This window comes from Haliotis rubra, unplaced genomic scaffold, assembly GCF_003918875.1.
Source record: "Haliotis rubra isolate DU_JTF1 unplaced genomic scaffold, ASM391887v1 Scf53, whole genome shotgun sequence".
Taxonomy (NCBI): domain Eukaryota; kingdom Metazoa; phylum Mollusca; class Gastropoda; order Lepetellida; family Haliotidae; genus Haliotis; species Haliotis rubra.
The window spans coordinates 2,645,070-2,659,382 of NW_025767224.1; the positions used below are offsets into that span (position 1 = coordinate 2,645,070).

General features: G+C 38.6%; 1 protein-coding gene across 3 annotated transcripts in view; it reads right to left on the bottom strand.

Annotated features, from left to right (window-relative positions):
* Positions 1-14,313, bottom strand: part of LOC124253048 (forkhead box protein P1-like) — an 82,435-nt gene that overhangs the window by 51,385 nt on the left and 16,737 nt on the right. Inside the window, exon 1 of one of the 3 annotated variants that reach the window (XM_046686770.1) lies at positions 10,440-10,898. The exons of 1 other annotated variant lie outside the window; for it this stretch is intronic. In XM_046686770.1, coding sequence (XP_046542726.1) covers positions 10,440-10,841 — 402 coding nt within the window. In that variant the 5' untranslated portion in view covers positions 10,842-10,898. Of the gene's footprint in view, positions 1-10,439; positions 10,899-14,313 lie in introns of those variants that run through there. One more of the 3 variants, XM_046686769.1, reaches the window with a different exon arrangement.

The window sequence follows — 14,313 nt, forward strand, 5'->3', positions numbered from 1 at the left end:
AATCTGTTTCCAGGTATCTTGTACTTAGGTTTAGTATAATCAAAGGAGTTCCTACCTCTGAGGCTGTAGATGCCGGATCTCGACAAGCCCCTCCCTCCCCTGTGAATCTCTTAAAGAATTAGGGAAACCTTTTGTCTTATGATCATTGAGAAACTATGGGAACAAAGAAGTTATCCTTTCCAGGTACGGCTGAACATCATGTAAATAGGAGTTAGTGAACATGTTGTGCTAGAACCTTTGACGAATGGATAGAAATTGTTCTATGAAAAATGTCAATGGATACTGTGGATGCCAAAACTTATATTTCACAGCCATACCAAGATGCAAGTATAGGTTGTTAGTAATGAGCTTGTCTGTATCTTTCAAGCTATAGCAGATTTTCTCTTAGTAATGTCTTTGTCTGAGAATGTCTTGAAGGTGATAAGCAGCCTCTTCTATGCCTACTTTTGAAGATCTGAGATAGCACCTTTTGACATGGTATTGGACGCAGTGAACACTGATGATGCTAATGCTGGAATCACATATCATCTACGAACCAAGTGGTCCGAGAAATGTGGATTGATTCTTGGAGACAAACTTCGGTACCAATGTAACAGTGGTGCTCCGGTCCTCTGCATGTCTCAGCATTGAAAATCTATAGCCTTAATCTATGGCATCCCAGCTGCCTTAATCTAGGGCAAGGAAAAGCCGGTTTCACTTGCAGTTTGGATTATGCTTGATTTTTCCAAGGGGTTCAAAAGATTTGTTAATAATGTTGAATGAACCCAAGAAAGATTCCACTTCTTGGAGCTCTGACATCTTCCAAAAGAAAGGATTTCAATAATACTATTAATAGTAGGTTGATCACTAATAGATAATTTGATTGTCGTAAAGGAGGGACAGTTATGATCTAATAGATTTTGTCACGGCTGCAGACACAGATTTAAAGAAATCTTCTTGCTGCAAGGTTTCATAGTTTGTTGCCTAGTTTCCAATGGATGGAGCACAGGAAGATTGCAGTGTAAGATGATTGTCTGTTTTAGGAGTGATCACAATAGTTTTGAGAATCATGCTTTGCTTGGCCTAGGTTGTGCAATCAATCATCTTATCTTCAGGATATCCTCATCTGCAACAGACCATGGAGGGGATGTGTAGGCACACAGGCCGTCCCTTCAATGGAGAGAGTGTCTACCTGTAGGGCCTCATACTGGACAGACATAGGTAAGTTCTTCAGACGACTCGCAGAGATGTAGATGTACAGAATCCCACTGTGATGTTATCTACTTGAAGATTGTTGGATGTAGGGACCACCCTGTTGTCACTATCTTTCCCTGGTGAGAGGGCTTTCCAATAGGATTTTCTGTCCAACATCCATGCGGGAATTGATGGAATCTGCCAAGGCTGTGGCTGTGAGGACTGAGGTAGAAGATTCCTACAGTTCTTGAGAGCAAACTTGATTGCCTTCATTTCTTGGCAGTTTCAGATAGTCCATGTGGGCTAAAAAAGGTGAATTACTAAAGGACTGTTGCTCATCACGTGATCTCTGTGGTACTACTAATGAAGGTTCTGTGGGTGTTTGGATGAGAGTGCCTAAAGTCTCAGATATGAGAAATTGATCCAATTTTGAAGAGGTCATACTATCCATCTCTCTGTGAGTGTCATATCTTGTCATTTGGTGTGTAAAGGTGCCATGACAGTGATTTGGTGTAGATTGCCCTCCATCTGAAATCCATGCCAGTCGGTAATGGTAGCTGCTCTGGAATGCTGTTTGTGTATCTGTGGACATGCTGGAAACTGTTTGGGCCCTGTGTGTCGACAATGATGGTTTTGAGAAGGTTGCTGACTTTGCACTTCTTCCGGGAAAAGGTGTGATGACCGTGATGAACCTCTTCTACTAGACAGCTTGTCTGTCTGCTCTGTGCTGGGTTTCAGACAGCTGGCTGTCCTTAAGACCCTGGCTACCAGGCAGTACCTTAGTTCTTGGTTCTATGTTGGGTAACGCTAGCTGATATCTGTCTGTCGGTCGGTAGGAGACAAGCTGAAAAACGTGCGTGATGGTACTTCTGCTGAAGCTTTGGACGAGTGCTGTCCACCTTTTTCTTGTGCTCAGTGTGACTGGAGAACTGATCTTGGCATCTTCCTCTTGTTGCTGTGTAAGCAATCCACTTCGGCGGCTGTTCTTCAGAAACAAACAGAACTCCATGCCAGTCTTCTGTTCGACTAACAACTGTCTCTATAGGGATGCTAGGCATTGACATGGGAAGAGGGGGAGTTACAAGCGTACCCTATCTTTGAAGAACCTCTGGTGGTGTAGCTGTGGAAGGAGACTAATTTACCGTTGCCCTTTTCTCAGATGCCCTATTCCTCTCCGCCTGCTTGATCATGTCATTTAGTTTGAAGGAGGTAGACTTGGAGACATAAGAAAAAGATTCACTGGAAATTTCTTCAGAGCAACAGTTCTCTTTACATCTCCAGAAGGCTGCATGAGGGTCTTTCTTTGTAAAGAATTTGCAACATGGCTCAAGTTAATGTCTTTGAGTGGCATTGTTTAGAAGATGGAGAGTAATATACAGACAAACTTTATGGATAAACAACTTCTTTATTCGGTTGATGCGACGTTTCGATACAGATTCTTGTATCGTTGTCAAGCAAGTATTTAGCTCAAGTTGAGATTGTTGATGTCATCTTGAAGATGGCACAATCTTCTAATAGTTATGTGCATATCAGCAACCTGTACATGTCAGCAGGGACTTCTGGTGATTAGTTTACTATGACTTCAGACGCGATACAGGACTTTCAGTAACGATGAAATAGAGATAGAGGATTCGAAAAATCTCTAGGCTTCTGGTGTGCCCAAGAAAAGGCTGTACAGAGAATGTGCCATGCCACCGCCACCATGTTGACAGCATGGAAATAGGCCTTAGAAAAGGACACCAGTAATATGAGCATTAGAAAAAGGGGAGCATCAGCGTTTTGACACATGCAGATTCTTATACAGCATTAATGTCAGATCAGCAACTCTCAATATTCTCCTTCCAAAAGCATTTCAGTCTACATCAACATAAATACGCATTTTTAACAAACATGTCCGGGTTTAATAATACATTCACTGGCCTCAGGGTGAAATGTATAAGTTCAGTTTTATGTGCTTACAGAATGTTACATGGATGACAATGAACATATTATTCGGGGCAATGTCCACCGGTGTCACATCCTTCAGTACTATACAAGATCTTGAGTTTTCATTTTTAGCAGTATTTAGTGCCATTATGCAGACTATTATTAGCTGAGCTTATTAGACCAAATATTCAGTTTGGGACAGCAGCTGGAGTTCAGACTGTAATGAGCCTTTCACTCTCTAGCTCATGTGGCATAAAGTGAATAATATTAATGAAAAACAATAGGGTACATGATCATGCCCAGTTTGTTGTTTAATTGTTAATTGTTTATGCTGCACTCTTCAACAGACAAACTACTTAATGGCAATCTGTAAAAAGTCTGGACAAATCCATAATTGGTGCCATGAGCATCAGTCAATGCAATAGGGGTTTGACGATAAGCATCAAGTAAGTCAGTAAGCCTGAACACTTGACTCCGGACTAGTTGGTGAATTTCATAGATGGTAAAAATGATATAAATTAAGAGAATCAATTTTCACACCTGAAAAATGCATCAGATGTGTCCATCAAAACACATCTCAAACAGAAGCTGCCATTATTAACTCTGGTGTTCCTTTCAACACCTGTATAAGACAATAATCTCTACAGGGGTTTTAAATACATTGGACTAAACTCACTGAACTCTCCCTGATTTCTCTCTTGTCATTCTATTTAACCATGTGACAACTGGTATGCACTGAACTGGAGAATTGCTATTCCTTTTGATGTTCCGTCACCACAACATTTGTGTGTATCTTCTCCCTGACAGGAGCTTACCTGTATGACAGCTTTACAAATTATGACCATAACAGTTCCACAAATACACAATGTATGACAAATAATACTGCTGTGTCAACAACCTAACGTCTTCAGGCCTCACATGACACATGGTCCTGTCAACTCTAAACTCCGTACAGCTGACAACGATTGATGAATCATTTAGTTACATGTTGTCTCCAGAAGGTTCTTCATTGAACTCTGGTGCATCACCTTTCGTGATGCAATATTTGTAACATGTCAAGCACTGTTCCAGTAAGCATCAATTTATGGTAAATATTTGAAAAAACAATTATGAAGGGCAACTATTCAGCTATACCAAAAGGAGAATTACAACCATTATTTCAAAGGGTTGTTATTCTTCATGACAGCTCCATATGTATGATGTTCCGTGAATGTAACATTTACAGGTTGGATGAACAGATTTGGACAAGATGGAAGCAAACCGTGGTTGTGTTCCATGTTGAAAGTCTGTATCAAACTTGAGGAAGGAGTGAACTGGTTATATTATTCTGATACAATAATTAAGCATTTTCAACTAATCTTTTCAATATTGGGTATAAAGTGGTCTTCTTTCATCAGCTGATTTCCATTTGCTGTTTCACACAGAAGCAGTTAAATTCCCACTACATCCCACATTGGGTACTTAATACAGTGTCGACCAGTCAAACCAGTGGCTGGTGTAATGAACACCATCTCATGCAGTGTAAGGAGCATGATGACAAGATGGCCGACCGACTTCCAAGCATGTCCGCAGCCACCACTCTTTCCTGAAGCCAAACAATTCTAACCAGGGATCCCAGAACCAACTTAAAGCTGTTAATAAGCAGTAACAATCAGAAAAATTTACAGCAACTACTAATATTGGTATTCTGTTTACGAAATTGTCAATACAGGTTTCGTGAAGTGTTTTTCTTGCATCCATAGATCTATCAGTTACTATTTCACTGTCCATCTAGACTTAAAAAACTCAACAAAATATAATGATAATGTTAATATAGCTTGTTAACTGATAACATGGACAAGAGAAACAAGCTTTCATCATAATAGATATCAAAAATAGTAAATGAGGGATTTAATCTATCGTGTTTTTATAACAGTTCTCTATGTATCAGATACATGAAGTCCATGTGAGCACAATCCGAGCCTATTCAAGCAATGTATGATCACATATTGCGGTGTTATTTTTGATTAATTACTGAAAGAAAATTAAAATACACACGGCATATTAAAATGTAACATTTATGCGTCAAAATACACAAAAATAATTCTTTCTAATATATGTATAGTTAACTGCAGTCAGAGAGCCACAATGACAATACCTCATTGAGATTATATTGTTATCTGTTGGAAGAAGTTTTCCCCAAATGAACTCTGCAAGGCAAATAAAGGCTTACAGTACATGTCAGATCATGTGATTAATTTATGCCAAGAGTTTTATGTCTACCTCTAGGCATAATGTGACAGTAATGGTGGCCGCAAGTGCAACATGCTTTGTAAATGTCTTGTCTATCCATGTGACTTCCTCTTTGACATTTGATTCATTGCTGCAACACCTCCCTTTGACAACAATACAGAAAACACAAAGACTGATTGACGCGATGCTCCGGAATATGCATTTCTCTTTCCTTCCGAACAGATCGTACAAAAACAGGTCTACCTCCCAATCTGAACCCTGGGTCTGTACCTAATCTGAACCCTGGGTCTGTACCTAATCTGAACCCTGGGTCTGTACCTAATCTGAACCCTGGGTCTGTACCTAACCTGAACCCTGGGTGTGTACCTAATCTGAACCCTGGGTCTGTACCTAATCTGAACCCTGGGTCTGTACCTAATCTGAACCCTGTCTAAACCCTGGTTCTTCTAATGGTCTAAGTCATGGGTCTGTATTGAGCCTGAACCCTCGATCTTCCTCTAGGATGAACCCGCCGTCTTCCCCTAGTTTGAACCCTTGATCTTTCAATAGCCTGAACCCTTGGTCTTCAAATAGTCTGAACCCTCAGTCTGTATCTCGTCTGAATCCTGTCTAAATCCTGGTTCTTCTAATGGTCTAAATCATGGGTCTGTATCGAGTCTGAACCTTGCAGCTTCCTCTAGTCTGAGCCTCAGTCTTCCAGTATTCTGAGTGAGTGAGTGAGTTTAGTTTTTTGCCACACTAAGCAATATTCAAGCTATATGGCGGCGGTCTGTAAATAATCGAGTCTGGACCAGACAATCCAGGGATCAACAGCATGAACATCGATCTACGCAACTGGGACACAATGACATGTATCAACCCAGTCAGTGAGCCTGATCACCCGATCCCATCAAATAGTCTGAACCTTGAGTCTGTATCTAGGCTGAACACTGGGTCTTCCTCTAGCCATAACCCTAGGACTTCAAGTCTGAACCCTGGGTCTGTATCTAGGCTAAAAACCCTGGTTCTGTATCTAGGCTGAACCCTGGGTCTTCCTCTAGCCATAACCCTGGAACTTCATGTCTGAACCCTGGGTCTGTATCTAATCTGAACCCTGGGTCTGTATCTGGTCTCAACTCTGGATCTAAATCCTGTCTGGACCCTTAACCTGCCAGCAGTCTGTATTTTAATCACCTCTAGTCTGAACCCTGTGTCTTACTTGTGTCTGAACCCTTAATCTACCAGTAACCTGTATTCCGAATTCACCCCTTGTCTGAACCCTAGGTTCACCTCATTTTACACTCTTTTTCTACCTTGGTCAATCTCTAGTCCATTTCCAGGGCCTTACCTTGACCGACAAAATTAGAGTCCTGTAAATTATGACATGGTGAAGTGTACTGTAAGACTTCATCACTACTTTTATTACAGGAACTTCATATTTCTTGTCATGACTTTGGAATAATGAATATGACTGCGCGTTCCTTGGGATGCAATATATATTTCAGCCCATTGTCTAAGCTTGTATGTACTGGATGCACATTTCTCCGTTGCCTAAAACCCTGGCCCACTATGATGTCAATTAAACCAAACTAAAGGCAGTAGGATTAGAGATATAGTTCACTTTTTCCTTGTAAGGGGATTTACTTTTCATCCCTGCTGTGAGTTGTTCTTGCAAAAAAGTTCGGACTTCGTGTTTCAACCATGCAATAGAACTGAAGCCAAGAACCTTTTACTATGGCCAACAAAAACAGATTAGAATTCACTGGGGATGCCGTGATACATAGATACTTTTTCTAAGACGATAGAATTATCGATACATTCAAAACTTTATCAATATTTAGTTTTGAAAGTATCGGATTAAATATGTTTATGTATCATTTACATTTTGCAATTGTATCATGTTTTTGTTATGAGAGTTTTAAATGGTTATTTTTCATGCACAAACATGGGAAATTAGAACTTTTTAATCTCTGAGAATAAAAAAATGTTGATCTTTTCATGGACAATTATAAAATATGACATTTTAATGTTCAAAATGTAACTAAATTTACGCAATAATGCTGCGAAAATAGGTATCATGATACGTATCAAATCGTGATATGGGTATCATGATACGCATCTATTCATGAAACTTGTGTATCGTGACATCCCTAGAATTCACCATGCTAAGCATCAATTTCCTTATACTAACACAACATACGCTTACACAGAACATTTAACAAATACCGTATATGACCGTCTATAAGTCGAATTTTGAGGACAAAAAAGCAGTCTGTAGAAGGGGGTCGTCTTATCCATGGGTTACGTTTTCGTCAAACTTTTTTCCAGGGGTAAGAAAACAAAATCGTATCACTTCGCGTGAACAAACAACAGAAGATGACTTTGTCAGTAGAGACGTCAAATTTGCAATTAAACATCACTAGACAAGATTATTTACCTTTTAAGTTATAAGTTGTTTTTGCTGGGCATTGTATTATTTGCAGGGATTAAGATTACCGTGTGTATCTGAGCCGAAAATAGCAATCAGCTGTGCACACGTTTCCCTGCAAAGAAATATATCCTAGCGAACAAGTTCAAACATGCACAATAATATAACGGGACGAATTCTGACGCAGTCATCAGTAAAATATAATACAGAATACCATTATTTAACCCAAAGAAATATATCCTAGCATTGTGTAATTTTAGTTACAGTTTTTGCTCTATAAATTAATTAAGATTAAGATTACCGTGTGTATTTGAGCCGTAAATAGCAATCAGCTGCATTTTTGCACACGTTTCCCGGCGATCAAGTTCAAACATGCACAATAATATAACGGGACGAATTCTGACGCAGTCATCAGTAAAATATAATACAGAGTACTATTATTTAACCCAAAGAAATATAACCTAGCATTGTGTAATTTTAATTACAGTTTTTATGTAAAATATATATAAACAACGCTAAGGTTATACGGACCCTCATGAACGTGGTAAGCACGGAATGGGGTAAAATACGGAAGCCATTTAAATTCACACAGTTTTACCGATGTTACTGTAAACTAGCAGTCAATGGAAAACTAGGTGGTAATCAGTATGTGATTGTTGAATGGGGTAAAATAAGCAAGCCAGTTTGTTGCTACAATAAATATGATATTTAGAGAAGCAAAATATATTATACAATTTCTGTCAACTACACTTCGTTTTGATCCGTGAGTAGACACAATATATATGATTGTGAATTCTTTGAATAATGAAGACCAAAGTTATAATTATTGGTAACTGCCAGTTGTCTGTGGTCTGTGTTTGCCGCGATTAGGACCCCATCGCGAGGGATCGACTTATGCACGAAACATACCATTTTGACACTGATTTTAAGGGTCAAGTTTGGGGGTCGTCTTATCCATGGGGTCGTCTTATAGACGGTCATATACGGTATGTTGTTTTGACCAATTAATGGTGTTTCCTGTTAGAGTGAGTGAGTGAGTGAGTTTACACCGCTTTTAGCAGTTTTCCACCAATATCACAGCCAGGGACACCAGAAATTGTACCCATGTGGCGAATCGAACACGGGTCTTCGGTGTGGCGAGTGAACGCTACCAGGCTACCACTAGGCTACCACTAGGCTACCACTAGGCTACCCCACCGCCTGTTATACATAAACCAAGTCACAATCCCTCGATCCACATTCTGGCACAAGTCAGAACCTTGATCTGACCCAAGTGTCTAGAACACATGGTATTCAAGGAGGAAAAACATGTTCCATTCACCAACAATAACCCATTTGCTATGAGCATACACCCTGTTCCACAATTTATCAATACCACAATTTTTGACAAAATAGGTGACTTCATTATTTGAAAGGTATACATTTTCAAACACGAGTTGTCAAACATCACACACTGGATGCCAACGGTTTTTATGCTGCTTCAGAAAATAATGCAGCAACATCCCGGAGGGGATCAGGAATCACAGGAAACACTGCACATATTTGTGGGTCCAATCTGGATCATGAACATGACAAGAGAATGCTTTAACCACTAGACTACCCCATTGAATACAGGGCTATACCACCTTTAATTTTGGTCCTTGGTGCATAGCGTCAACTAATGTTGAAGAATACAATTTTCAGCTTGTCCTGCATGGGGTACAGCAGTGTTTGAACTTAACTCAAGTGCCCAAATATTTCATGCATCATATACAGAGGTGTCTCAAAGTAATGGGTTTTTTTGCTGCTATAGTACTTGAATCTAGAGACACCAAAATCTTTTACCAAAATCTTTTATTAACATTCAGGTTGTGACAAGGACCCCATTAACTTTCACGTTTAATTTGAACACTTTTTTGGACTAGACAGGTGCACGAGGTTAGTCCAGACACAATTACATACTTATACACTACTAAATTTATCACATGTCTATGCCAGTTTCATAAATGTTCATAAGGGTGATTTTTTCTCAAATTGTTCTCTAATTTGGTTTTATAAGACAAATATGTAGCACTTTTCTTGTGCTTGATTAAAATTCACATTACAAAGGGCAGATTTCAGGCAACTGGCTTATATAAACACTGCGATGTATTATATTTATCTTACATACATATCACATTTAACCTCCACTTCATATTCTGGACATGGATGGTTTTCATTTATAAATCAGTTTCCAGGAGCAAATCAAAATTACAAATAGACAACATTAGTTTGGATAGAAATATATCTGCATATATATTCATTTATAATGCTACATTATATAAAGATATATTCACCTTCCTGAGTGGAATTATAACGCTGTATTCCCTTTGTAAGGCACTGTTAGCAGTAGCACACAGGAGACCTCAGTAACATATCCAGCTTGAAGTTTTCAAATCAGGATTTAAATGCAAAATTTGATGTAACATTCCTATAACTTGATGATTGTGACCTGGGTTTTACGTTTATGCATCAGTCAACCGTTATCACAGTTAAATGGCTGGACACATCACCACATGGTTGTAAGCTTGGTGACTCGACTCCTCTAGGCAACATACAATAGCACAAGAGTAAACTGTCATGGCAATACACGTCAAGTAATAATGTGATAATCTGACTTACAGTCAGTTAAGCGAAACAAATTAACTTTTTCTATAATATAGAAAAGAGATGATTCACCCACCTGTGAAGAGTTGGAACGACACCATGCGTTACTGTGACTTATGCGGTTACACTTTTCATGAAAGAACAGGTGCTCCTCTGAAACTGAATGCCTTGCTGAACTTGCAAAAGCAGTCACTTTACTGTCATTGTTTTTCAACATCCCGGCTGAAGCCTCACTTTGGTTACAATGATACAGTGGAATCATCAGACCTGGTTCTCGACAAAAGCCCTGCGACAGGTAGCTACCCCCTGGGGCATTTAGGCGTGGTTGCTTTGTGGGGGGTGGGGACAGCACAGGGGGTGAGAACAGTTCAAGAGATGAAGCATGTAATAGTGGAGGTGGCGTAACACCAGTTGGAAAGTGGGCTGGTTTCAAGAAATTGTTGTCGCGGTAACCGAGCTCCACCCGCATCTCAAGCATGTCGGCAGTGATACTTTAATACCAGCAAAATCGAGATCGTAAAGTTCGGGAAAGTCTTATAGACTGAAACCAAAAAATTGAAAATTTTAGATGAGTTTTCCTATGTTTATATGTACAAAAATACACTTCAGGTACAACATTAATTTAAGCAGAAACACTGCATAAACAAATATGCAAAATTTTAAACCAGAATGTACCCAAACATTAACATCAAATATGAACTGCTATATGTGGTCTGATCAAGACAAACAGATTAAAATCATTTAGCAATACTGATAGCCTGGCAATCATAACATAAACAGCGAGATTTTCCCCACAATCATATCTTGAAAAATCTCTGGCAATAAACTGGTTTCAAACACTGACCAAGGAAACAAGCCTCCATATATCCTGGCTCACTGACACACTTTACAAGGTGTCATAACAGCTGACAGTTGTTACCACATGAGCAAAAACAGTAAGCCAATCACATGTCAGTATGAAACAATCCCTATGATAACAAACACAAAGAACAAAAATGCAGATTTTAAATTTTTCATGGGTAATAGGATTCAGCAATAAATGTATCCTAGCTTTCCAGGATTACCTTCATGGCAGGCAACAAATATAAGTGAAATCATTTTCAAAAATAATAAATCATGATAAATACTTCAACAATTCAAAACCAAGCAACTACCTTACTGAGACCTGAACTTCGTCAACCTAGAGTCTTAATCAAGTATTCCCTTGAAATCAGATATCCATTTCATGAGTGCCTTTATATATAAAAACAAGTGACAAAAGTTAACAGATCATTCCGGTTACAGGCCTTCAACAACACAGTGGAAACTCTTGCATCTCACAAGCTGAACTCCAGCATAGGACCAGTATCCCTGGACATTACGAGGCTTATCGTCATACCATGTGATATCAGTCGTAGCCACATGTAAGAACTCATTATGCGAGCATAGCGAATGGTCGTAGTGGGTCAAGTTTGTGTGAGTGCCAGCCCGCTGACTGCTTGCCTGCACACCAGTTGACTGGAGGGTTGCTCTGCACGACCTGAGCATGATCTGTAATCATATGGCGATATAGATTTCATTACGGCCACACGGGCAAGGGGGTTCGTTTGTTTACTTCATTTACTCCTATTGATTATTGGGTTCCACCATCTCTGGTTTTAGCATTTCTATACAGATACAATATTGCCAGGGTTGATGTTGCATAGAACTGCTTCACATCTCAGTTTTGAGCATACACAATCATGGGCAACAAAAGTTGCTGTTTTAAGACCAGTTTTTTCATTTCAATGAATTCTGTAAAATACAAAACTTTGAACCTAATGATATTGGTTGCACAGATTGACAAAATAGGTTCTGATTTAGGCCACAGATACATATTAATTCCAGAAAATACAAACTTCTCAGAAACAAAGGGTGAATATCATTAAACAATAAACTCATGTGGATCTCAAGAAATTGTTATGATTTGTATTAGAAATAAAGAACAGTGTACTCGAGAAACCCATGTACAGGGCACATGGATAACTTAATGTGCAGGGCACCTAGGTCAACTTAATAAACATAATAAAGACCCTTCACTATGCTCGGATTCATACCACCACTCAAATTGAGTAACTTTCTGTTCATAGATGGCCAGATTCATGACTGCTACATGGTGATCAAGTTTTGACAATCTATTTAAAAGAAATAACTTGAAATACCCATGAACCCTAATTCCACAAAGGAAATAACACAGAACTCATCCGGAATGAGTATGGACACAATAATGTCTGCAGTTGAAAATAATGACAAGAAAAACAACAACAAAAAACAATAAGACTGGATCAAAATAATAACTGTGCAAACCATGTTTTAATTTGTGTTTCAATGAGGCAGGTAAAGACAGTTTAAATGAGAGAGGCCAATGCGTAGTGATTGAAGCCTTCCTGCAGCATTCAACAAGCACAGATCTTGTAACAGAGGAGATTTAATCAATGCAAGTCATAGTCTTCTTGTCACTGAATCAAACAGCTGTCACCTGTCACCTGCTACAACATTTTCGAAAGAATTGCTTAAAAACATATTTCTGTAGACAATGCAGAACAAATAGAGGCCAGGTACTGAAGGTCATTTGCTGTATGTAGTCAACATTTTAACAACTACTCACTAGAAGTCAGCCTTGATATTTTCTGTGTGAACTTAACTTAAGAAAGGATCAGTGAGTGAGTGAGTTTAGTTTTAAGCTGCTTTTAGCAATATTCCAGTAATATCACTGCGGGGTGCACCAGAAATGAGCTTCACACATTGAACCCATGTGGGGAATCGAACCTGGGCCTACGACGTGACAAGCAAATGTTTTAACCACTAAGCTACCCCACTGCCCAGAAACGATCAGAACAAAACATGTTAACTTCATACTGAGACAAATATAAGCTGAAGTTCAGCTCCTGTAAACAAAGGGTCTTCAATTGTAATTTGTCAGGTAGTTCCATACCTAAAACATATCTGACCAATGCGATCGGCTGTATGCATAATATTACATAAAATATTCATATCAAAATATAAAATACTAAAATAGCATATTGTTGAAAATGTTAGTCCTGATAAAATATTATTTTCAGATACAATTCTTTTGCATCCACAGTAATTGAAGTTTTTTATTGGTTATGCAATGCAACTGAATCACTGGTAGATGTGAGCCGGCCAAGGTGACTGCTACTTCTGACTTTGTTTATGATAAAATACACACAATCTCTGTACATCAAACCATGCCTAACAGAAAAGGAGACATTCTTAAATTCATTATGTCTTGCAATACTTTATCTCAATTTTTTATTGACCAAGGTTGTTAATACTTTATAATAAATGACTTTGTTGAAGGGATATGATAAGTTATAGTCTGTGTATAATACTTGAAAATAATGTTTGTTCAAAATACTGACCCCCCTAGAATGCTGCAAAAATGGAACCTTCATGTAGAGTCCCTGTAACTACACATGTTGTAAAGTTCCTTTACATTTGGTACAACAAAGTGTGGGTATTGGCCATAAACAAGTTTTTCAACATAGCTAACATGAATCGGAAATGATCTTCTTACAGAAATTAGACTGTCTTGATAGGTGAGAACAACTGTGCAAGATTACAATTTCATTTGTCTAGTGGTTTGTAAAGAAAGAAATTTATAAGATGTGTGACTTATTGTGATTTCCATATCAAATCCAAGTACAAATCTCAATCACCAACTTTCAAGTAAGGAGATATTTTAATGTAAACATTTCTTAAATCGAAGATTGCTACCTTGTGTCCATATTGAAATTACAAGTTTGATGCCTTGACCAAATTTGAACCCACTTACAATACAATCCATGCAAGACTTAAACTGAATCCATCAGCATTCTTTAATAAACGTCAGCAATGTGAAGTTTATGGTTGATACTTATGTTGATGACTAGGGTTGGGTATTGCCACAATTTTCGTATTGCGATATGTAT